Source organism: Eurosta solidaginis, chromosome 3 (genome assembly GCF_040869045.1).
Source record: "Eurosta solidaginis isolate ZX-2024a chromosome 3, ASM4086904v1, whole genome shotgun sequence".
Classification (NCBI taxonomy): domain Eukaryota; kingdom Metazoa; phylum Arthropoda; class Insecta; order Diptera; family Tephritidae; genus Eurosta; species Eurosta solidaginis.
The window spans coordinates 181,136,607-181,161,204 of record NC_090321.1 but is presented as its reverse complement, the minus strand read 5'-3'; the positions used below and the strand labels follow the sequence as shown (position 1 = coordinate 181,161,204).

General features: G+C 37.8%; 2 protein-coding genes across 6 annotated transcripts in view; one reads left to right on the top strand and one right to left on the bottom strand.

The window, feature by feature from the left end:
- Nucleotides 1-24,598, bottom strand: part of LOC137244705 (uncharacterized) — a 24,674-nt gene continuing 76 nt past the window's right edge. Inside the window, exons 1-3 of one of the 3 annotated variants that reach the window (XM_067774116.1) lie at nucleotides 5,821-5,854; nucleotides 5,680-5,744; nucleotides 1-5,614 (exon numbers count right to left, since the gene is read on the bottom strand). In XM_067774116.1, the coding sequence (XP_067630217.1) occupies nucleotides 3,543-5,441 (1,899 nt within the window). In that variant the 5' untranslated portion in view covers nucleotides 5,442-5,614; nucleotides 5,680-5,744; nucleotides 5,821-5,854 and the 3' untranslated portion in view covers nucleotides 1-3,542. Of the gene's footprint in view, nucleotides 5,615-5,679; nucleotides 5,949-24,598 lie in introns of those variants that run through there. The other 2 variants (XM_067774115.1, XM_067774117.1) reach the window with 2 other exon arrangements.
- Nucleotides 23,512-24,598, top strand: part of LOC137244706 (uncharacterized) — a 15,242-nt gene continuing 14,155 nt past the window's right edge. The window contains exon 1 of one of the 3 annotated variants that reach the window (XM_067774122.1): nucleotides 23,512-23,842. The gene's annotated coding sequence lies outside the window, so the exon portion shown is untranslated. The remainder of the gene's footprint in view (nucleotides 23,843-24,598) is intronic. The other 2 variants (XM_067774118.1, XM_067774123.1) reach the window with 2 other exon arrangements.

Sequence of the window (24,598 nt, the reverse complement as noted above, 5' to 3'; positions counted from 1 at the left end):
TTTCGCATTTATTCTTATTTAATTTAAAGTAGACACAAACACACAGCGGTCGACCACTGATTATAATAAAACAGATATGTAATTACAAAGCCAAATAAAGTACACTTCGGATGTTATAGCGCCTTAATTTAAATTACATGGGAATAACATATTAATCAACAATTAACATCGCATTAAGTAATCTATAATATAAAAATATCAGGCTAAGCACAATAGTATAGCAGTATGTACAATGGTACTGTAACAGGTTAAACTATTACCTATCAGTAACCAACCCCGACATACAAAACATATGTCCTGCTTGTAACGTGTCCCCACATGACACCAACCATCTCTTTAACTGTATTGTGGAACCAACGCCTCTAACACCCCTCTCATTATGGTCCACCCTTGTTGAAACAGCAAGTTTCCTTGGACTCCCGTTAGAGGACATTGATGACAATTTGTAATTGTACCGAAAATCCAGAGCCGCAATAAAATCCTCAAATCTCTTGCTGGGAGTACTTGGGGTCTTCTTATGTCCCTAGACCACCATTTACATAATGAGGCGAGAATATCCCCCAGCGAGTTAGGGGATCAGAATATACCCGCGGTAGGTATGCCTGTCGTAAGAGGCGACTAAAATACCAGATTGAAGGGGCTGTGTAGCGCAACCCTTCAGGTTGCCAGCGCAATATATAGCTTCTCCAAACCCAATTGTCAACCTCACCTATACGCGGCGAATCCTGTTTCACTAACAGACGAGGCTCTGGCGACCCCAAGCTCCTCATGGAACTTGGGGGTGGGGAGGGAGGGAATGATATGAAGGTTTAATGTGGCCACATAAATCGTTCCCGAGATGGCCGGGCTAGCACCTTAATGGTGCTATGGTACCGGAGCGTACCGGATCTGTATCCAGCAAAGGACCATCACATCGATAACACTCCCCAAAGCCTTCGGGGAGCAACCTTATCGCTACAACAACAACAACAATACTCCCCATTAGGCAAAGAAATGAAATGCTAACTAAACAGTTCCTGTTGAATACCCAGAAACCTGGGCATCCCAACAGACATCTCATTGATGAGCCAACACCGCCCAGGGGCTTAAAGAGTCATCTCCATAAGCATTATGAGGATATACGGCACCTGAGAATACAACTGTATGAAGCCAAAAAACACAAGCAATACACAAAACTTACAGAAGAGGAACGGATACTCCCTAGGGAAATGCGAGTCACTCTAGCTTAGCTTCTATCTGGATACTGTAACATGTTAAACTCTTACCTATCCAGAATCAACCCCGACATACAAAATGTATGCCCCGCATGACACCAACCATCTCTTCAACTGTATTGTGGAACCAACGCCTCTAATACCCCTCTCATTATGGTCCACCCCTGTTGAAACAGCAAGTTTATGGGGCTCCCGTTAGAGCATATTGATGACAATTTGTGATCGGTCGCACCTATTGGATGGGACGAAGCACTGTACAACAACAACAATTTGTGATCGGTCGCACCTATTGGATGGGGCGAAGCACTGCTACAACAACAACAAGTATGTAAAATGGCAATCGCACATTCGAAACTAATACAGTTGTACACGTCATGGTAACGAGAGTACCAATTGCGCAGTGGGTTCTTTCTGGCAAAATGTTGGCGACAAATAGGTAAATCAAAGGGCATAAAGTGTCGAGAAGTCCTAGCTGGGACAGCAAAATTTATTCGAGTGATCAGGTCAGGAGAATCAATCTCACTGATAATAAAGAAGCTTATAGGGCTCCCGTTAGAGGATATTGATGACAATTTGTGATCGGTCGCACCTATTGGATGGGACGAAGCACTGCTACAACAACAACAATTTGTGATCGGTCGCACCTATTGGATGGGGCGAAGCACTGCTACAACAACAACAAGTATGTAAAATGGCAATCGCACATTCGAAACTAATACAGTTGTACACGTCATGGTAACGAGAGTACCAATTGCGAAGTGGGTTCTTTCTGGCAAAATGTTGGCGACAAATAGGTAAATCAAAGGGCATAAAGTGTCGAGAAGTCCTAGCTGGGACAGCAAAATTTATTCGAGTGATCAGGTCAGGAGAATCAATCTCACTAATAATAAAGAAGCTTATGAATACCCCCAGCGGGTTAGGGGGTTAGAATATACCCGCGGTAGGTATGCCTGTCGTAAGAGGCGACTAAAATACCAGATTCAAGGGGTTGTGTAGTGCAACCTTTTCAGGTTGCCAGCACAATATATACATAGCTTCTCCAAACCCAATTGTCAACCTCACCACCTCATCGGCGAATCCCGTTTCACTAGCAGACGAGGCTCTGGCGACCCCGAGCTCCTCATGGAACTTTGGGGTGGGGAGGGAGGGATGGCCTGAAGGTTTAATGTGGTGACTCAATTCGGCTTACCTGATTTTGATAGGTATGATACCAAACACGCGAGCAATACTCAAGAATAGGACGTACCAACCAGGTATAAAGGATCCTGGTGATGTAAGGGTCATCAAACTCTTTGGACCATCATTTACTAAACCCGAGCACACTGCTTGCTTTGTATATAGTAGTTGAAATATGAGTGATGAAACATAATTTCGGATCAAAAATAACGCCAAAATAACAAACAACAGATATACGCTGGAAAGGAGTTTCATTTAGTATATAAGATGTCAGAACTTGCTTTACACGGTGAAACGTCATGCGCTTACGTTTAGAGCAATTTAATAAAAAGTTAATTTGCTGCCCACCACCTTTGAAGTGAGTCTAAATCGACCTGAAGTTGACCAAGAAAGGACGAGTCAGAGGGCTGGTATGCGTAACAAAGTTTTACGTCATCAGCATACATAAGAGCACGAGAATGTAAGATAATCTATGGTAAGTCGTTTATGAATAGGGTAAAAATAATGGACCCAAATGGCTACCCCGGGACACTCCAGAAGTTACGCCAGCGACTTCGAAAGATCATTCAAGACAAAACCTCTTTGATTCCTATTTTTAGATAACTTGCAATTTAAATTAGTAAATGCTTAGTAAAACCCAGTAGATCAAGTTTGTGAACTAAGAGGTCATGATTAACAGATTTGAAAGTTTTCCTAAAGTCGCTGCAAACGACATCCGCTTGCTTGCAATCTATAAAACCGTTCTTAACTGAAGACGCAAACTCGAGCAAATTGCTTGTAGTTGATCTAAGATGTACAAAACCATGTTGGCATGGTGATATTAAAGAGTTAAAGCAATATTGAAGTTGGAATGTAATTATTTGTTCAAAAGTTTTGGGAACAGCTGAGAGTTTAGCTGTGCCCCTATAGTTCTCAAGGTAGGTCTAACTACCTTTTTTAAGCAAAGGTATAATAAGCGATTACTTCCAAACTGATGGGACTGACTCAGAAACGTAATTTCTAAACTTGTGGTTGCAAATGTTTATAAAGAAAAACGTGACATGTATATTACCTGCTAATGATAAAGTGAATAAAAGTATAAAATAAGGACTACAAACAGGTATGCTAAATAAACCGTTACAACTATACTAAATTAAAAGGATCGCTTTAATATCATTCCAGATCCCCATCACTATCGCTCATATTTGTATGATCTGCTTCCTCTGTATCCTTTTCAGCGTCTAAATCCCTTAGGCCGGTACAATCACGGCAACGCTGAACAAAATGCTTTTGACAGAGTGGCGTTAGGCATTGTTGACATCTCGTTTTGGTTTTACGCGAAGGACATTTACGACAACGTAGGCGATTTTGCAAATTTTTGGGTAAAATTTTAACACTATCTGGTAATTTCAGCTTTTCAATTGGTATATAATCTATTTTTATTTTTGTTGTTTTTTCTGTAGCTTTTGCAAAGAGTTCATCGGTGGGCTCGCCCAACACCTCTGAAATTTGAACTTTCTGTGGCAAAGCTAAACGTCCAGATTGAAGTTGGCGCTTAAGTTGTTGTTGTGTTAGATATAGGCCAAGATGTCGCTGAAAATCGCGTTGTTTCATGCTACTATCACCATTTGTTGAAAGTGAAAAAAGTATCCACGAATTTACAATTGCATAGTCTAGTATATTCTGAAAGAAATAAACTGGCCAGGAGTTTTCAGCGGGTTGAGTGGCATGTATGGTACTGTATAAAGCAGTAGATGTCCGATAGTTTTGACAAGCGCTACAACTTAGGCTATATAAATGCTCTATATGAATCCTTTTGTCTAGACTACGACTATGCAGTAGTATACCCAAATTTTTCTTACTCTTGCTAAGAGCAACAGTTTCAGCGTACAATTTATCTATGGTGGTACTAGCGAGGAACGCGGGTGGAATTTCTTTAGCAACTTTCGGCACGATACCAATCATTGACAATTCTATTTTACCCAGCTTATAAGCCAAATCGATACTAGTGAGCTGCGGCTGCAGCACCACATTTCGTTTAGTACCTTTTATATCCGAAACAATGCGTAACACATCACGTTCTCCATATCCTTCGTTTTTACAAAATGCACCATTGCACATGTATAATGTCTTAACATCGCACATTATCAATAAACGCGGCGACTTCTCCTTTGCTCTATTGAAATTCATACAAATTTCATCAACGCAACAATTACCACTTGGCGCATAATACGATCGACAATTTATTAAAAATTTATTCCACACATTCGGGACAACATATAATTCTTCGGTTGATTCATTTGAATTAGCTTCACCAAATCGTAAATTTTCCAAAATGAATTCGAATCTCTTTAGTGGCATTGTAGCGCGGAATATAGCATTACCCAACTCTAGTGACCACAATTCATCCAATGGCCCATTATGGACTGCATTACGAAATATGCCACACAGGTAATTTAATCCTATCCAAGCACGCAATTCAACGGCGTCAATTAAACGTGGACCAGACGTTTTAAATTTCTGTTTTTTTATTGCCACATTTGTACAGGTAACAATTTGACCAATTATTTGCTCATCCAGGAGCAAACTCCATATTTCGAGCATATTATTTATTGTTTGTGCCGGCCCCTTGCATTTCGGTTGTAAAGATTGTAATGCAGAATCGAAGCTTTTATTCGCTAAAATATCGTTTTTATTTGTCTTCCATGTGTGACCGTTAAGGCTTTTTAATTCGGACTGTAAACGCAATCTTTTGTTGGGGCGCAATGGTGCATTGTCATCGTCACTCTCATCAGACTTTAAAACATCACTGTCCTGGTAAGCATTACCAAGGCAATTTTGTGGTATTAATACCATCCCATTACCAAGTAGAGGGTCAACACAAACATCGAATGCCTCTTGTTTGAGGTTTTCACCAGCTGGTAGTATTTCTACTAAGGAATCGGTTGCTGTTTCTGGAAATGTTGTCAAAGCTGTTAGTAGTAAATTTTCATTGTATTCTTGCTCAGCTTCCTCCCCTTCAGAGTCTTTTGCGTGCTTTATATTGGCAAATACTCTTGGTGAGAAACTCATTGCAGTTCCGTTGTTGTTTTTTACACAAACAGATTTAAAATACACTACTTTGTTGTTTCCACACAGATTCGTGCTAAACTAATGCGTAAAATATATACATATATCAGAATACTTCCAATGATTAAAATGCTTCCTGCGTCATTTTTGCTTCCTGCCACTGTCATCAGTGCTTCCTGCAATGTTAGTAACCGCATATTTTTATAAGTTGGATATATGTTCAAATCATTGTAAACTTTACCAAGTAGCTGATCGCTCAAAATTAGCACACACACACAAACATCACAATGGCCATATTACGGAAATCTTTAGGGCAATTTAAGTAAAATTTTTAAACAGACATAAAATGTTATAATTTTGGAATATATAGCATCTAGGACACCTTAATTGCAGTAATTGAAAGAAAATGTGTGCTTATACTCAAGTATTTAATTATTTTTTCTAAATTTATCGTTAATATTAGCCGTGTTTTTTAACACGCGCGTATACCATAGTGTACAAGTACAAGTGTGTTGACTTATCTGTCAAGCATTCTGACAGGCACTCGCTGGATTCGGAATGACAGCGAATTCAAAATGAATACCATTACCGAATGCTCCGAATGATTGAAAAATTGAAAAAGTCGAGACGATTGGTAGACAAAAATGTTGTCGTTGAGACCAAAAATGCGACTCTAGACCTGAGATTTCCATCAGGTGAGCGAGGCTGTTTGTAGTTTTGACGTTTATCGCTTAGTGAACACACTTGGTATAGGTACACTATGGCGTATACGTTTCGTTTGCGCGTGTTAAAAAACATAGTGTACCTATACCAAGTGTGTTCACTAAGCGATAAACGTCAAAAATTCAAACAGCCTCGCTCACCTGATGGAAATCTCAGGTCTAGAGTCGCATTTTTGGTCTCAACGACAACATTTTTGACTACCAATCGTATCGACTTTTTCAATTTTTCAATCATTCGGCGCACTCGGTAATGGTATCCATTTTGAATTCGCTGTCATTCCGAATCCAGCGAGTGCCTGTCAGAATGCTTGACAGATAAGTCAACACACTTGTACTTGTACACTATGTTAAAAAACGCCTATCTTCGCTTAGATAATGCTTAGGAGACCCATCTAGCGGCTGTGGTAAAACAACTAGCTACAGCAACAGGGTGTACCGAAAAGCGGAGACGCAACGCTCTGATGGCCATAGGGTATAACATATAGCTGAATCAGTTGCGATGAATTGTGGACACACATATAATACATAGAATTAGTGTACAGGGTGAAACAAAGACACATATTTCAGTTACATCTGAGTATAATGCGTATTGAAATTTAGGACAAAATTTATGCGCAGCAATTTCAGAGGTGTATTTATAGTTTGTCTCTTAGCAGTCAATATAAAGTTTAAGCGTAAACGGATATACGCGTGTTAAAAAACACGGCTATTGATACAATGATTGAAGATATATTGATCCAATGCAACTCTGCCCTTCCTACTGTTCTTCATTCCACTCCATTCGGGTGTCCTCTTTCACTGAATTCGAGTGCCTTCCACTCTATTGGCAACATAACCTCAACTTAAGCTGCCAAACTATATAGTAAACAATGGTTCAAATATTGTAACTAATTAAATAAGTGCAAATGTGAAATAACTAAAAAAAATGGAAATACGATAGGTTTGTTCCCATGGCTCAATACTTGAACCATGGTTTGTTCCATAACCTGGCCATAGTTACCCTACAAGAACAACTACAAGTAGGTTAAGGGCCAATTAAACTTCCTTAACCCTAACGTCATAGTCGTAAGCATACCCATATTCATAACCATCTCCAATGTGATGGATTAATGATGCCTGTTATGTTCATGGCGTTAGCGTTATGGTATGGCACCATTAATCGATTACATTGATTTTCATAAGATAGGTTCGACCGCTGTTTTACCTGGTTATGATTATATGGTTATAAGTCACCATTAATTGGCCCTTTAACTCTAACGCCATAGTCATAATCATAGTTTTACTTATCCATATCAAATTGGCATCAGTTATTGGTGGCTTAACCTAAAAATAGTGAAAATTTCATAAAAATGAAGAAAACGCAAAAAATTACAAACAAATAGCACAAAAAACAAGCCTGTTAGTCAAAACGTATTTATCTGGTTATGGATAAGTCACCATTAATTGGCCCTTTAGGTGGCATAAGTGAAGAATACGCAGAAAACCAAAAATGAAGTTCGATGGAGGTTTCTTTTTGTTTACAACAACACTAAACATTATTTTTTTTTTTTTTTTGTAATGTAATCGATTAATGGTACCATACCATAACGCTTACTCGATTACATTTATTTCCATAGGGTAGGTGTGATCAGCTGTTTTATCTGGTTATGGCTTTATGGTTATAAGTCACCATTAACGCCATAGTCGTAACCATACCCACATCCATAACCATCTCCAATGTGATCGATTAATGGTGCCTTAACTTAAAAATCGTGAAATTTTCAAAAAAATGAAGAAAACGCAAAAAATTACAAACACATTCCACAAAAAATAAGTCTCTTAGTCATAATGTATCCAATACAGTGAATAAAATCTACAAAAAGTTATTAAATCCACCAACTCAAATATTTTTAGGTAATGGATATGGCGAGAAACCAAAAACCAACTGGTTGGCTATGGTATGGTTATGGCGTTAGCATTATGGCATATCACCATTAATCGATTAGGTACATTGATTTCCATAAGGTTGGTCCGATCAGCTGTTTCTTCTGGTTATGGATAAGTCACCATTAATTGGCCTTTTATATCTACACTATTCTCTACTTCTATAAGCGAAAAGTGTGTGTGTCCACGATTAATCGCAACTGATTCAGCTATAGCTTATACACTATGACCAACAGGGGAATGTCTCCACTATTCAATTCAACCAGTTTGGTAGCGGATTATTTAACTACTGTTGTTGTTGTTGTTGTAGCGACGGGGTTGCTCCCCGAAGGCTTTGGGGAGTGTTATCGATGTGATGGTCCTTTGCCGGATACAAATCCGGTACGCTCCGGTACCATAGCACCATTAAGGTGCTAGCCCGACCATCTCGGGAACGATTTATGTGGCCACATTAAACCTTCAGGCCATTCCCTCCCTCCCTATCCACAAGTTCCATGATTCGATTATTTAACTACTGCCGCGAGTCTTCATTAATCGCTGCTAGATGGGCCCCTAACCGTTATCTAAGTGATGATAAGCCATTTTATTAACCACAAATGTAGATGCATACACATGTAAAAAAACACTGCTATTATTTGCGGAAATGAAGAATAATGAAGGTATAAGGGGTCAAAAGTTCTAAATTCGAATCCCAAAACTATTAATAACTTCAAAACTGGGGACAAGATAACAACGTTTTATTCACCATAATTTAATTTTCCTTATTTTATTTAAATGTAAAATAGCGTGAAAGTCTTTTCTCCCGGGAGTAGGATTTGAACCCGCACTCCTACGCGGTTGGAACTGATACAAACACATTCAGTCATGTCATGCCTTAGTTGTTGTAAACTTATCCCAGTTGATTTCCTTGCGTCTTTTATTCTTTGCACCGTACATACTTCGTATTGTCATTATCATGTGTGAAAGTTATGATCTTTTGTTTCAAAGAAACTGCTATTTGCTTTATTCTATATATAAAAATTCAAAGAATTAACCAAGGTTGTCTCCGTGTATGAATTAAGCGGGGATTGCCCTTATTGCTTTTTTTAAAAGTATGAAAATATTTATTTGATACAATTTTTTATTTATTTAATGAATTTTGAAAAAATTAAACAATTTGTCTTTCGTTTGAAAGTTTTGAAGAAATTGGGGAAAAGGAAGAAATAAAATTTTTTATTTTATTTTGTAGATTCTTTTCTTAAATGCCTTATTAGCATTATTGACTGTAGTTTAGAATTGAAGCCTGTTTAATTACCTTTAATTTGATATACGGGTCTTATACTAGAAAGCTAAAGTCCTAAGATATTTCCTCATATATTATTAGCCAAAGTACTTCAAAACTTTTTAATTACGCGAAAAAGGTGTTCTATGCAGAAATGCTGTGGCCAGCGTAGCCGGTGTTGGGCTAAGGGTTATTTCTTAATGCGTGGCCGAAGGCCGCCTACCTAGAAATACCATGGATTCATATTAAATTGAATCTTGGTATTTCTAGGTTAAATCGAAAGAACGGTTATTTCTAAAGAGGTAAGCATAAAACAATGTATATTATACTAAAGGATATTAAACAGATTTTTCCCATATTTTCAAATTTTCACAAAGGTATATTTATTTTAAAAAGTAATTATACTTTATTTCAAAAGTCATATTTGTTGAACTCCAAAAAATATTTTGTATATATATATATTTTTTTTTTTGATAAATATAAATAAACAATCTAATAATAATACATTTTTAAATATAACAAATATATTTATAACAAGTAAATAACCCTACATATACTACCCCTCCAGTGAAACGAAAAATTTATTTTTTTTAATGTTAATTTACAGTGTATATTGATTACTGTGAGAATTTTTGTTGCAGTATGAAAAACGTTTGAATTTTGTCTTGTGGATATATTGTAATTCTTTGTTTTTTAATTGTCAGAATTTTGAGAAAGTGTTTATGTAATTCTATTAAGTTTACGGTGGTATTGATGTAAGTACTCAATTTTTTGATGATTTGATGTACTTGATACCTGATTTTTAGTTGTCGTTATTGTTTACTTGTTGTATTAATATTTTATGTATATTAATATTTGGTTGTGTTATTGCTATGCTGTTGAGGCTAAAAATAACTTAATAGCTGTTTGTAAAATATTGTCAATTATAATTATGTTTTTGAAGAAATTAGAATGAGGTTGAATGATAGTAGATGGCAACTGTGTGTGCACAATCATTCAGAAATTAAAAACATGTATTATGCACAATATATTGTAACGAATTTCCTGCAAATCCTCTTATTTGCCCTTTTGCTAGGATCGTATCGCTAAACTGTTGAATAAATAACTCCAATATTGAAAATGGAAAAATGGCCTTTATTAAAATACTTCACAATAACACTCAAACTGTGCAACGAATAGCTTAATAACCAAACTGATAGCTTAAAGGAAACTGACTTTCAAAATAATAGTGCTATTGCTCGCTAGATATCGTCTTACTCGTAACTGCTTGACAATTCAAATCAAACTGAATTACTTCTTACTCGCCTGCACTGCTTTTATAGTTTACGCTGCATACTTCTAGGCCCTTCGATTTCCAGAAGTTACTAGTTGTTTCGGCTACAAAATCGCCAGCCACAACTACGTGCACAAATTATTATATCAAAACTAAATTTGACAAGGGATGACGGAAAATCGTTCCAATATACATCATTTATCCACCCTGTCGGAAAATCAACCAAACAAGATATATGCATGTGTTTGTGCATTGCCGCTCCGCTGCTCGTATACGTACATATGTGTAGATGCAATTATTTATTCGTTTATGTAAACACATAAAGATTGAATTATTGATGTGAATGTTTGTAGTTTACAGTCTCTCGCGCGCACATAGCCGTATAAGTAAATGCATCTGTGTGTGACATCTCTCTGGGCTGCCTTATATATGTGTATACTTGATTTGATTATTAACGTAAATACTGCTTGGCATGGCCTTAGCATCGCCTTAGTGATGGGATAACTTAGGGGTGGTAATATCCGTGACACTGCCCTCCACCTAAGTCTGATCGTCCCGATCAGACAAATCTCTCGATCTAAACGTTGCCAGCCTTTTCAAATGGACCACTTTCATTTTGGTTCGTGGTTTACCGATGGTTTGTATGCGGTACACTACATCGTTGATCCGTTTTACAACTTTGTATGGGTCTTCCCAATTACACTGCAATTTCGGGGACAAACCTTTTTTACGTTGTGGGTTGTATAACAGCACCAAATCTCCTTCCTGAAAACCTTCTGAATTAATTGCTTTATCGTATCTGGCTTTCATCTTGTCACTCATAATCTTTGTTCGTTGCCTTATCAGATCATGTATTCCTCTTAGCTCTTCTTCCAAATCACTAGTGGATTTACTGACATTTCTCTCCGCATTGGCATCTATCCCAAACTTCAAATCAGCTGGCAGTCTAAGGTCATTGCCAAAAATTACTTTTGCAGGGGTTTGGCCCGTTGTCTCATGCACTGCTGATCGGTAAGCCATCAAGAATAATGGTATGCGGGTATCCCATTCTTTATGGTACTTGTCTACTACTTTCCTTAAGTGCTCCTCCAATGTTCTATTGAATCGTTCTACCATACCATCGGATTGAGGATGCAATGCAGTTGTCCGTGTTTTTCGAATGCCCAATGACTTACACATTTCCTGGAACACAGCTGATTCGAAATTCCTGCCTTGGTCTGAATGTAACTCCATTGGTACACCATACCTTGCAACCCATTCGTTTTTAACCACTTCTGCTACTGTTTCTGCTTCTTGGTTTGGGATTGGGTATACCTCTGGCCATTTACTGAAATAATCCATAACCACCAGTACGTATTTGTTTCCGCGGTTACTAGTAGGAAATGGACCTGCGACATCCATGGCGATCCTTTCAAATGGCGCACCTGAGTTATATTGCTTCATCTGGCCATGACTTCGTGTTCTGGGCCCTTTCGCTCTGCTGCAAACCTCGCAGTTCGCAATCCACTCAGTGACCGACTGACGGCAACCAACCCAATAGAATCTCTGTTTAATCTTCTCGAGCGTCTTCGTGATTCCAAGATGACCTCCGCTTAGACCATTATGCAGCTCGCTGAGCACGTCAGGAATCCTCTTTCTGGGAACAACTATCAGTTTATTCTTGGATTTACCATCCTCACTCTCCCATACTCGATGAAGGCAACCGGATATCAATTCTAAACTGTTCCACTGTGCCCAATATGACTTCGCAATGGGACTCTCTGCTGACATCTCTTCTCTGTTTGGTCTTTCATTTCGTTCGAGCCCTTGCATAACACGTGACAGATCTGCATCTTCTAGCTGGCACTTTCTTAGCTGTTCCTTGTCCCATTCATCTGTACATGTTATATTCATTAGCCGGACATCTATAATGTCTTCTTTAGCCTCGGCTTTTGAACAGTGCTTGCATTCCAAACTACATGGTCTTCGTGACATTGCATCAGCATTTCCATGGGTACTACCTTTTCGATGCTCAATGGAAAAGTCGTAGCTTTGTAGTCGCTCGATCCACCGTGCCAATTGTCCTTCCGGATTACGGAACTGCAGAAGCCATTTCAACGCTGCGTGATCTGTCCTGACACGGAATCGCTGGCCGTAGAGGTATTTGTGAAAATGTTTAATGCAGTCTACCAATGCCAACAGCTCTCTCCGCGTAACACAGTAGTTCCTCTCTGGTTTTCCAATCGAACGGCTGTAATATGCAACTACCTTCTCCTGTCCATCGACCAGTTGTGATAAAACGCCTCCTATAGCATATCCACTTGCATCTGTATCTAGAATAAATGTTGCTCCTGGAATCGGATATGCTAACATTGGGGCAGTGCACAAACGCTCCTTCAATGTTTGGAAAGCCACTTCTTGCTCCTTCTTCCATTCAAAAGCTTTATTTTTTCTTGTAAGCTCATGGAGGCTATGGGCTACGCTGGAAAAATTTTGTACAAATCGGCGGTAATATGTGCACAGCCCAAGGAAACTTCTTAATTCATGTAGGTTCTGTGGTCTTGGCCAATCCTTTACAGCCTCTATCTTTTCGTTCGCAGTGCAGATGCCCTCTGTCGTTACCTTGTGACCCAAATAATTTACTTCCTTTTTAAACAGCCCACACTTTTTGGGACTTAACTTCAGACCAGCGCCAGCTATTCTTTAGAAAACTTCCTCCAAGTTCTTAAGATGTTCATCGAAATTCTTGCCCAATACGATGATGTCGTCCAGGTACACCAAGCATGTTTTCCAATGTAGTCCTTTCAGTACCTGGTCCATGAGTCTCTCAAAAGTAGCTGGTGCATTACAAAGTCCAAAAGGCATCACTGTAAATTGCCAAAGACCATCACCGACACTGAAGGCTGTTTTCTATTTATCTTCCTCCTTCACCTCAACTTGCCAGTAGCCGCCTTTCAAGTCCAGTGTGGAAAACCATTTCGTACCAGAGAGCGAGTCCAGAGTGTCGTCAATTCTTGGCAATGGTTAGCTATCCTTTTTTGTAACGTCATTCAATTTCCGGTAGTCCACGCAAAACCTCATTTTTCCATCCTTCTTCTTTACAAGTACTACCGGTGAGCTCCAGGGACTAGCTGATGGTTCGATGACGCCGCTGTCGCTCATTTCTTGTATAATTTGACTCACAACTTCCCGCTTCGCCAGTGGAACACTACGTGGAGCTTGACGTATCGGCCTCGCGTCTCCAGTGTCAATTTGATGTTTCACAACATTGGTGCGGCCTGGTTTAGAACCATCCTGGTCAAATATGTTCGCGTACTTTAGGAGCAGTTGTTTTGCCTTACTCTGATATGCTTCCTCTAGCCCCTGCGTCCATGCCGTGATGTCATTTGAAAGATCAGAATTACTAGATGAAACGTGTTCCTGTAGCTGTTCACAGTTAATAATTACTTCAGCCTCTTGGCATCTTCCCAAAATAGCTCCTTTTGTCAGTTTGAGTGGTGAATTGAACTCATTGAGCACTCTTACCGGAACACGTCCATCTTGTTTTGTCATAGCCAGGGTTTTTCCTACAAGTATGTTCAGTGCTGATTTGTTTGCTGCTTCGACAACCCACAATTTGTTTGTCTCACAATCTCCATCAACCTTTGCCCAGATGACTGCTTCGGATTTTGGTGGCATTCGCTGACTCTCTTCCACCAGCACTCGTTTACTGCTGTAGCCTCTCTCGTAGCCGAAATTAAGTGGTACATCCATGTTCTTATATCGCATCGTCTTGCTTTGCATGTCGATCTTGATGCCCTGGTCGATTAAGAAGTCCACTCCAATTATGATTTCATCAACAATCTCTGCCACTATAAAATTGTGTACTACCGTGACGTTCCCAATTGCGACTTCACATGATACTTCTCCTAGAACCGTGCTGTCTTCTCCAGTGGCTGTACGCAATCTTGCTCCATGCAATGGTGTTATCTTCTTGATGACTAAATTCGCTCGAATGATGGAATGAGATGCACCCGTATCTACAGTCAGTAAACGTTCCTTTCCATCCACATGTCCTCCGACAGTAAGATTGTTTGACCTTCTTCCAATTTGTGAGATAGAGATTATGGGGCATTCAATTGAGGGAGCCAGCTGTCGCCCCTTGCGGCTGACTCGCTTTAGCTTAACGATTGAGTGGACTTGGAGATTTGCTCATCTCCTTCAGCTCTGCGTTTACGGCCACCCACATTGTTGGAGCTATTGGGACCGGTGCTGCAATGTCGTGCAATATGACCTGGGTTGCCGCACTTGAAACATTTAATAACTCCGGCATTTTTCTGTTGTGATCCCTTCAGTGCTTCCAAAATTGTGTCTACCCATTCTGGTCTGTCCACTTCCACACGATGAGCTTTGTATGCTGGTTTACTCAATAGTGAGGCCGTTTCCTGAGTCAATGCATGTGATATCGTTTCAGCAAATGTCAGCTTTGGGTTTGCGTATGTAGCTCGCTTCGTTTCCACGTCCCGTATGCCATTTATGAAACTCTGGATTTTTACCCTTTCAGTGTATTCCACGGGTGCGTCGGCATTTGCAAGATGAGCCAATCTTTCAATATCTGAAGCAAACTCCTGCAATGTCTCATTTGCTTTTTGGTAGCGGTTTTGCAACTCAATTTGGAATATCTGTTTTCTATGCTCGCTTCCATAACGTCTCTCGACAGCGGCCATCAATGCTTCATAGTTGTTCTGCTCTCCTTCGGGAATCGTCTGTAGGATTTCGGCTGCTGGCCCTTTCAATGCCACGAACAGAGCTGCAACTTTATCTTCAGCATTCCAGTTGTTAGCTGCCGACGTCTTCTCAAATTGTAGCTTAAAGACCTGGAAAGGAACAGAACCGTCAAAGGATGGTGTTTTTACCTTTGGATTGCTTGCTGAAACAGCTGGGCGGTTTAATTGCAACTCTTGTATACGACCTCTCAAAGCATCCACCTCGGCTTCGATTTTTTCCTCAAACTGCGTTATTTTCTCGTCCGTACGTGCTTCGAGTTTTGATGATATACGCGCCTCTTGAGCTTCGAGTTGTACTGTTATGCGTGCCTCTTGTTCTTTCAGTTGTGTCTCCATCTTTGATGTAATCTGTGTCGACATTTCTACCATACGCGTTTCTTGTGCTTCAATCTTCGATGTAATCTGTGTCGACATTTCTGACATACGTGTTTCTTGTGCTTCTAGTTGGGATGATATATGTGACGACATTGATGATACTGTCGATGTTTGAGCATCTATTGCAGCCAATATCATGTTCAAGTCTGTGCTCGTAACTGTCTGCGATGTTTCATTTTTCTCTTCAATTTTTGTTGTTGTCTCGTCCCCATCAGGATAAAAGGCATACTCGTCCACATCAATTCCTTGCGACTCCATTACCTCTCGTAGCCGTGCTTGAAGTTCGATCTTATTGCCGGTTGTATTTAATCTCCAACTCCTTTTTCAGTTGCTGGATCTTCAATTCACTGAACTTTGCCATGTCCAAGTTGTATTCCCAATCTTCGGAATTTATTCAACAATTCCTCTTCTGACACCAATTGTAACGAATTTCCTGCAAATCCTCTTATTTGCCCTTTTGCTAGGATTGTATCGCTAAACTGTTGAATAAATAACTCCAATATTGAAAATGGAAAAATGGCCTTTATTAAAATACTTCACAATAACACTCAAACTGTGCAACGAATAGCTTAATAACCAAACTGATAGCTTAAAGGAAACTGACTTTCAAAATAATAGTGCTATTGCTCGCTAGATATCGTCTTACTCGTAACTGCTTGACAATTCAAATCAAACTGAATTACTTCTTACTCGCCTGCACTGCTTTTATAGTTTACGCTGCATACTTCTAGGCTCTTCGCTTTCCAGAAGTTACTAGTTGTTTCGGCTACAAAATCGCAGCCACAACTACGTGCACAAATTATTGCCCTCTCTTGTGATCACTGAGATAAGATATATGCATGTGTCTGTGCATTGCCGCTCCGCTGCTCGTATACGTACATATGTGTAGATGCAATTATTTATTCGTTTATGTAAACACATAAAGATTGAATTATTGATGTGAATGTTTGTAGTTTACAGTCTCTCGCGCGCACATAGCCGTATAAGTAAATGCATCTGTGTGTGACATCTCTCTGGGCTGCCTTATATATGTGTATACTTGATTTGATTATTAACGTAAATACTGCTTGGCATGGCCTTAGCATCGCCTTAGTGATGGGATAACTTAGGGGTGGTAATATCCGTGACAATATGTTCAATATATAATTGTGCTCTGCATAATGTATGTCCAAGTTGTTGATAAGGAATGAAAAGTTGATTCCATTATTCGTTTGAAGTAGATATGAAATTGTCATATGATTTTAATTTCAATATGAAAGAATTGATATATTCAATAAAAATTATTTTAAGAAATCTTTTGAGATTTTTTAAAATAGATTATAGTAATTAGTTTGAGTGTAAAATTTTAAAGTTATTTCTTTGTTCTTTTTTTTTTTTTTTTGTTTTTTTGAATTGAAAATGAGGTTTGTTAAATAAGAATTTACTTGTATTGTGAAGTTTGTATCTCTGTTGTAGCAAAATTTCTTAAATTTGTTAATGGTATATATTTTTGATTATAAACTGGAGAAAGAGTGTACATAATTAATATAAATAATAAATTGACTATTGTTTTAAACCAATTAAAATAAATTTTTAAGTAATGTAACATTAGTATTATAAATGGAATTATTTTGTTTAGATTAAATTTTCGTTTCATAATATAACAAAAGATTGAAAAAACAAACTTTTTAAAATAAAATATAAATATTAGTTGTCGAAAATATAAAATTTTTAACAATACAGTTCACCAAATAGTCAGGTCATTACACTGATACTATTAATTTTATGTGTTACATTTATTTTGATATTTTTTAAATTTTAATAAAGTTGAATTTTCAAAAACAAATTGTTGTATGTTATATGACTAGTTTAGTAGAATATTAGTGACAATTAAAAAATAAATGTGGTCGTAGACTAAAAGAAATGGTAAATTCGTAATGTTAAACATATATATATATATATTTAATTTTCGATTTAAGTATCTATATGATTGATACGATTATCACTGGCTAATAGGATTTCAAGATTTTTTTGTTTCATCAAGATAGCTTTGTATGTGATCAAAACGATTATTGTATATTTTTAACTCCCGTAACGTATTCAGACACCCAATTCTTTCGGCAGATCGGAAAGTTGATTGCATGACAAATTCAGCAAAATAAGACGTGTAAATAGAGACACAAATGCTGGTATTTTAGTTAGTTGATTCTTGGCAAACACCAAATCACCAGCACAGTCTTTGAGAAGTTGAAGCGATTCAGGCAATGTATCTTATCATGGATTGTTGATAGATATTGTATTGTAATAGTAGAGATTTTAATTTTATAAATATTTTTTTTTTGTTCACTATTGTATTAAAAATTTAAAGATTCTTGTTCAAATAATTTATTGATGTTGAAGCGAAAATTTTGAATATAAACTATTTTGTAAATAATAGTCTTTATTTTAGTCAAAATTCTTTTAGATGTTTTTACACTATACAAATTTTTAGCTTATTATACTCAGTTGAACAGAGTTCACAGAATATATTAACTTTGATTGGATAACGGTTGGTTGTACAGGTATAAAGGAATCGAGATAGATATAGACTTCCATATATCAAAATCATCAGTATCGAAAAAAAATTCGATTGAGCCATGTCCGTCCGTCCGTTCACACGATAACTTGAGTAAATTTTGAGGTATCTTGATGAAATTTGGTATGTAGGTTCCTGGGCACTCATCTCAGATCCCTATTTAAAATGAACGATATCGGACTATAACCACGCCCACTTTTTCGATATCGAAAATTTCGAAAAATCGAAAAAGTGCGATAATTCATTACCAAATACGGATAAAGCGATGAAACTTGGTAGGTGAGTTGAACTTATGACGCAGAATAAAAAACTAGTAAAATTTTGGACAATGGGCATGGCACCACCCACTTTTAAAAGAAGGTAATTTAGAAGTTTTGCAAGCTGTAATTCGGCAGTCGTTGAAGATATCATGATAAAATTTGGCAGGAGCGTTACCCTTATTACTATATCTGCGCTTAATAAAAATTAGCAAAATCGGAGAACGACCACGCCCAATTTTTGAAAAAAAAATGTTTAAGTCAAATTTTAAAATAAAAGTTAATATCTTTACAGTATATAGGTAAATTATGTTAACATTCAACTCCAGTAATGATATGGTCCAACAAAATACAAAAATAAAAGAAATTTTCAAAATGGGCGTGGCTCCGCCCTTTTTCATTTAATTTGTCTAGGATACTTTTAATACCATATGTCGAACAAAACATTACCAATCCTTGTGAAAGTTGGTAGAGGCTTACATTCTAGGACGATAACTGTTTTCTGTGAAAAAGGGGGAAATCGGTTGAAGCCACGCCCAGTTTTTATACACAGTCGACCGTCTGTCCTTCCGATCGGCCGTTAACACGATAACTTCATCAAAAATCGACATATCTTTACTAAACTCAGTTCACGTACTTATCTGAACTCACTTTATATTGGTGTAAAAAATGGCCGAAATCCGACTATGACCAAAGAATGAAAAAAATGCCATAATAATATACCAAATACGAAAAAAGGTATGAAACATGGTAATTGGATTGGTCTATTGACGCAAAATATAACTTTAGAAAAAAACTTTGTAAAATGGGTGTCACACCTACCATATTAAGTAGAAGAAAATGAAAAAGTTTTGCAGGGCGAAATCAAAAGCCCTTGGAATCTTGAAAGGATAACTGTTCGTGGTATTACATATATAAATAAAATTAGCGGTACCAGACAGATGATGTTGTGGGTCACCCTGGTCCACATTTTGGTTGATATCTCGAAAACGCCTTCACATATACAACTACCACCACTCCTTTTTAAAACCCTCATTAATACCTTTAATTTGATACCCATATCGTACAAACACATTACAGAGTCACCCTGGTCCACCTTTATGGCGATATCTCGACAAGTCGTCCACCTATAGAACTAAGGCCCACTCCCTTTTAAAATACTGATTATCACCTTTCGTTTGATACCCATACCATACAAACATATTCTAGAGTCAGCCCTGGTCCACCTTTATGGCGATATCTCGAAAAGGCGTCCACCCATAGAACTAAGGCCCATTCCCTTTTAAAACCCTCATTAATACCTTTAATTTGATACCCATATCGTACAACCCCTGGTCCACGTTTATGGCGATATCTCGAAAAGGCGTCCACTTATAGATTTAAGGCCCAATCCTCATAACCCAATACCCAGACCCAATACTCATTAACACTTTTCATTTGATATCCATATGGTACAAACGAATTCTAGAGTCACCCCTGGTCCACGTTTATGTTGATATCCCGAAAAGGCGTCCACCCATGCCCCTTTAAAATACTTATTAACACCTTTCGTTTGATACCCATATTTACAAAAGCATTTTATAGTCACCTCTGGTCCACCTTTGTAACGATACTCCGAAAAGGCATCCACCTATAGAACTAAGGCCCACTCCCTTTTAAAATACTCATTAACACTTTTCATTTGATACCCATATCGTACAAACAAATTCTAGAGTCAACCCTGATCCACCTTTATGGCGATATCTCGAAAAGGCGTCCACCTATAGAACTAAGACCCACTCCCTTTTAAAATACTCATTAACACCTTTCATTTGATACCCATATCGTACAAACAAATTCTAGAGTCACCCCTGGTCCACCTTTATGGCGATATCTCGAAAACGCGTCCACCTATAGAACTAAGCCCCACGCTCTTTTAAAATACTCCTTAACACCTTTCATTTGATACGCGTATCGTACAAATTAATTCTAGTCACCCCTGGTCCACCTTTATGGCGATATCTCGAAAAGCCGTCCACCTATAGAACTTAGGCCCACTCCATTTTAAAATACTCATTAACACTTTCATTTGATACCCATATCGTACAAACAAGTTCTAGAGTCAACCCTGATCCACCTTTATGGCGATATCACTAAATGGCGTCCACCTATAGAACTATGGCCCACTCCCTCTTAAAATACTCTTTAATACCTTCCATTTGATACACATGTCATACAAACACATTCCAGGGTTACGCTAGGTACATTGTACAAACAAATTCTAGAGTCACCCCTGGTCCACGTTTATGGCGATATCTCGAAAAGGCGTCCACTTAAAGTTTTAAGGCCCATTCCCTTTTAAAATACTCATTAACACTTTTCATTTGATACCCATATCGTACAAACAAATACTAGAGTCACCCCTGGCCCACCTTTATGGCGATATCTCGAAAAGGCGTCCACCTATAGAACTAAGACCCACTCCCTTTTAAAATACTCATTAACACCTTTCATTTGATAGCCATATCGTACAAACAAATTCTAGAGTCACCCCTGGTCCACCTTTATGGCGATATCTCGAAAAGGCGTCCACCCATAGAACTAAGGCCCACTCCCTTTTAAAATACTCATTAACACCTTTCGTTTGATACCCATATTGTACAAACGCATTCTACAGTCACCCCTGGTCCACCTTTATGGCGATATCTCGAAAAGGCGTCCACCAATAGAACTAAGGCCCATTCCCTTTTAAAATACTCATTAACACCTTTCATTTGATACCCATATCGTAAAAAACAAATTCTAGAGCCACCCCTGGTCCACCTTTATGGCGATATCTCGAAAAGGCATCCACCTATAGAGCTTAGGCCCACTCCCTTTTAAAATTCTCATTAACACTTTCATTTGATACCCATATCGTACAAACAAGTTCTAGAGTCAACCCTGATCCACCTTTATGGCGATATCCCTAAATGGCGTCCACCTATAGAACTATGGCCCACTCCCTCTTAAAATACCCTTTAATACCTTCCATTTGATACACATGTCATACAAACACATTCCAGGGTTACCTTAGGTTCATTTTATACGAGATGATTTTCCTTATTTTGTCTCCATAGCTCTCAACTGAGTATGTAATGTTCGGTTACACCCGAACTTAGCCTTCCTTACTTGTTTTAGAATATGTTTCTGATATTCAAATTTCTATATAAAATAGTCTTTGAGTTTTAAACTAATCACTGCCTTAATGATCTGGCTTTTCTTTAATCACATTTCCATATCATTGTGTATGCACATGTATGTGATAATTATAGTCTCATTAACATTTATAATTCACTAGTTCTGCATTTAACAACGTTAATTTAAGTCCAAATTCTTTGTGCAAGTATGCACGTTCAAATAATTTTAGGTCCGTTGGTACGATCGCCAATATAGTTTAAATAAAACTATTTATTTTAAAAAATAATTATACTTTATTTCAAAATTCATATTTGTTGAACTCCAAAAAATATTTAATATTTTTTTTTTTTTTGATAAATATAAATAAACAATCTAATAATAATAAATTTTAAAATATAACGAGTATATTTATAACAAGTAAATAACCCTACAATAACTATGATTTTTTTAAATCTATATACGTTTACGCTTAGACTTTACATGGACTGCTAAGCGTTAAGCATTATCCGTAACACGATAACTTGAGTAAATTTTGAGGTATCTTAATGAAATTTGGGATGTAAGTTCCTGGGCACTCATCTCAGATCGCTATTTAAAATGAACGAAATCGGACTATAACCACGCCTATGGTGGGTTTTAAAAAAATTTAATTTTTCTGCCGACCACCCGGGAAAATTTTCTGTGGGCTTATTCTAGGAGGTGCCTAGTGTCAAAAAAAGCCAACCGCGAAATCACATATTCGGCGCTCTTTTTTTTTTAGATCCATTTCATCTTTTTAAATTTTACAATTAAAGCTTTCATATGTTATTGATAGGGAAATCAATTTTAACGCAATAATAATCGAGTTTCTTTGCAAAAAAACAATGTAAACATTTATTTTATGTAACGTTACATACAATGCAAACAGTTGTTTTAAACAAAATTTACAAAATAATGCACATTTTTGTTTGAAACCACAAAAGTTCGTTAATCAGCTTCTCCAATTTTTTTGAATCACACATGGCAACTATTGTATTCGCAAACTGCTCTCAATAAACGACTAGAGTATTCTGGATGAGATATTTTAACACTGTACTTAACGAACGTCTTTTTAAAATCTGCATGCACAGATTCAAAAGCTTGCTCGCTCCAAAAAGCGAGTCCTTTTCCATGTTTTGAACAAAAGTAAGACACGTGTTCAATTACAGCATGAACTTTAGGTGTAATACTTGCCGCTTTCAGTGAGTTTTACAGCTCACGCTCACTTCTCACGGGAATGCTCTGGATCATTGAGAGACTTGAAAAGCAGATGTCGTGAAATTTTCGCACACGTGAAATGTGATAGGCAGATGTCGCCGCTGTTTTTCATTTAACTCATACGGCGAAAGGCTAAGCAGCGACATCTATTTTTGAAAAAGTAGGTTTATTAAAGGCCGCGTTGCTAACCTTACAAGAAGTAATTAACGAATTATCTGGCTCACAAATTGAACCAGACTTCTATCTGGATTTATCTGGCTCAAATCGTTGTTGTTGCATTTACATGCAAAATTGTTTATCTGGCTCAGGATTTTGCCACCGGATGAGGGCAACTAATTTCCAAGTCCCATAACTTGTTTTAAACTTACTATTGTGCACTTGGAACACAGGCATTGATTTGTGTTGTCGAACAGACCTACTGTGCATACTCTGGCGAAAAGGCATAGCACAACAAAACAGCAAATAAAACTTTTCCATAATGGAGCCATTTTCTACTACGAATGCACCCTCAAAGAGAAATTGTAAAGGCGCAAAAAGCGACACAATTCTGCCTTCGTTCGCTGCTTCGGCTGTCAAATCGGTTAGCTTGCTCGCGTCGTGTATTGTTTGCTGGCACTTTTTCTCGTATTGGTTAACGTAATCGTGGAAAAATTGTGAAAATCCATGAAAATCTAGCGTAGACTTAAAACTACGAATAAATGTGTAATTTCAAAAGTGCTTAATAAACTCAACAACAATACAAGTGGGTTTGAAGTGTATACAAAATTTGTCGTTTAAAAATGTCAAATTGACATTTTTAATCAGTGACGGACAAAACTTCAATTTTTTCTGCTTTGTGAAAAATTATCGACATTTTCTCGTCTCGTCTTCGTCTACATATTTGACATCCCACATTTGAGGTATGGAAAATAAATAACCATTGCTGTAGCATTGGATTAGCTATAATTTAGTTTTTAAACTATTGTTATATGTAATTTGGTATGCTAAAAGCAAAGAGGATAATAAGCGACGTCAGTTTGTACTCTTTGCGAAATTCATTTGTAATGTACATTTGCGGGGTAATTTTAGATTGCTTCTACATATTTTCATTTGTTTGTTTCAAGGAATTGTATTACTTAAACAATCGGTAATAGTCTAGTTGAGGGGTCGACTGCTAATAAGCTACCAAAAATATCGAGTGAGGTGTCAAAAGAAGCGTATTAATCTCGAGAACAATAATCCGAAGAAAAATTTTATCTGTCCGGAGATATTTGCAGTTGAAGTTGGCGATTTCCATGTGGTTGTTGTTGTGTTCATACCCACAAAAAAAATTGTGCATCACCGTGGCGGTAGCCACGGTTATACCACACACCCGGACGTGGCATGGCGTAGCCCAGGGTTATTTTTTATAAGCGCGGCCGAAGGCCGCCAACTCAGAAAGGTGTTCTGCGCAAAAATACTATGGATCCCACCACCGGTTTCGGAGGTACCCGTGGGTCTTTTTTCGGTTTTTCGTTAATATCTTTTGAACGAGTTAAAATTTTTGTTTTCCGCCTTCGGATTATTAATACTGATGTCAAGACGCGTCGTTTGACACCTCTCTCGATATTTTTGGTAGCGTATTAGCAGTCGACCCCTCAACTAGACTATTACCAAACAATCCAACCTCTTTCCAA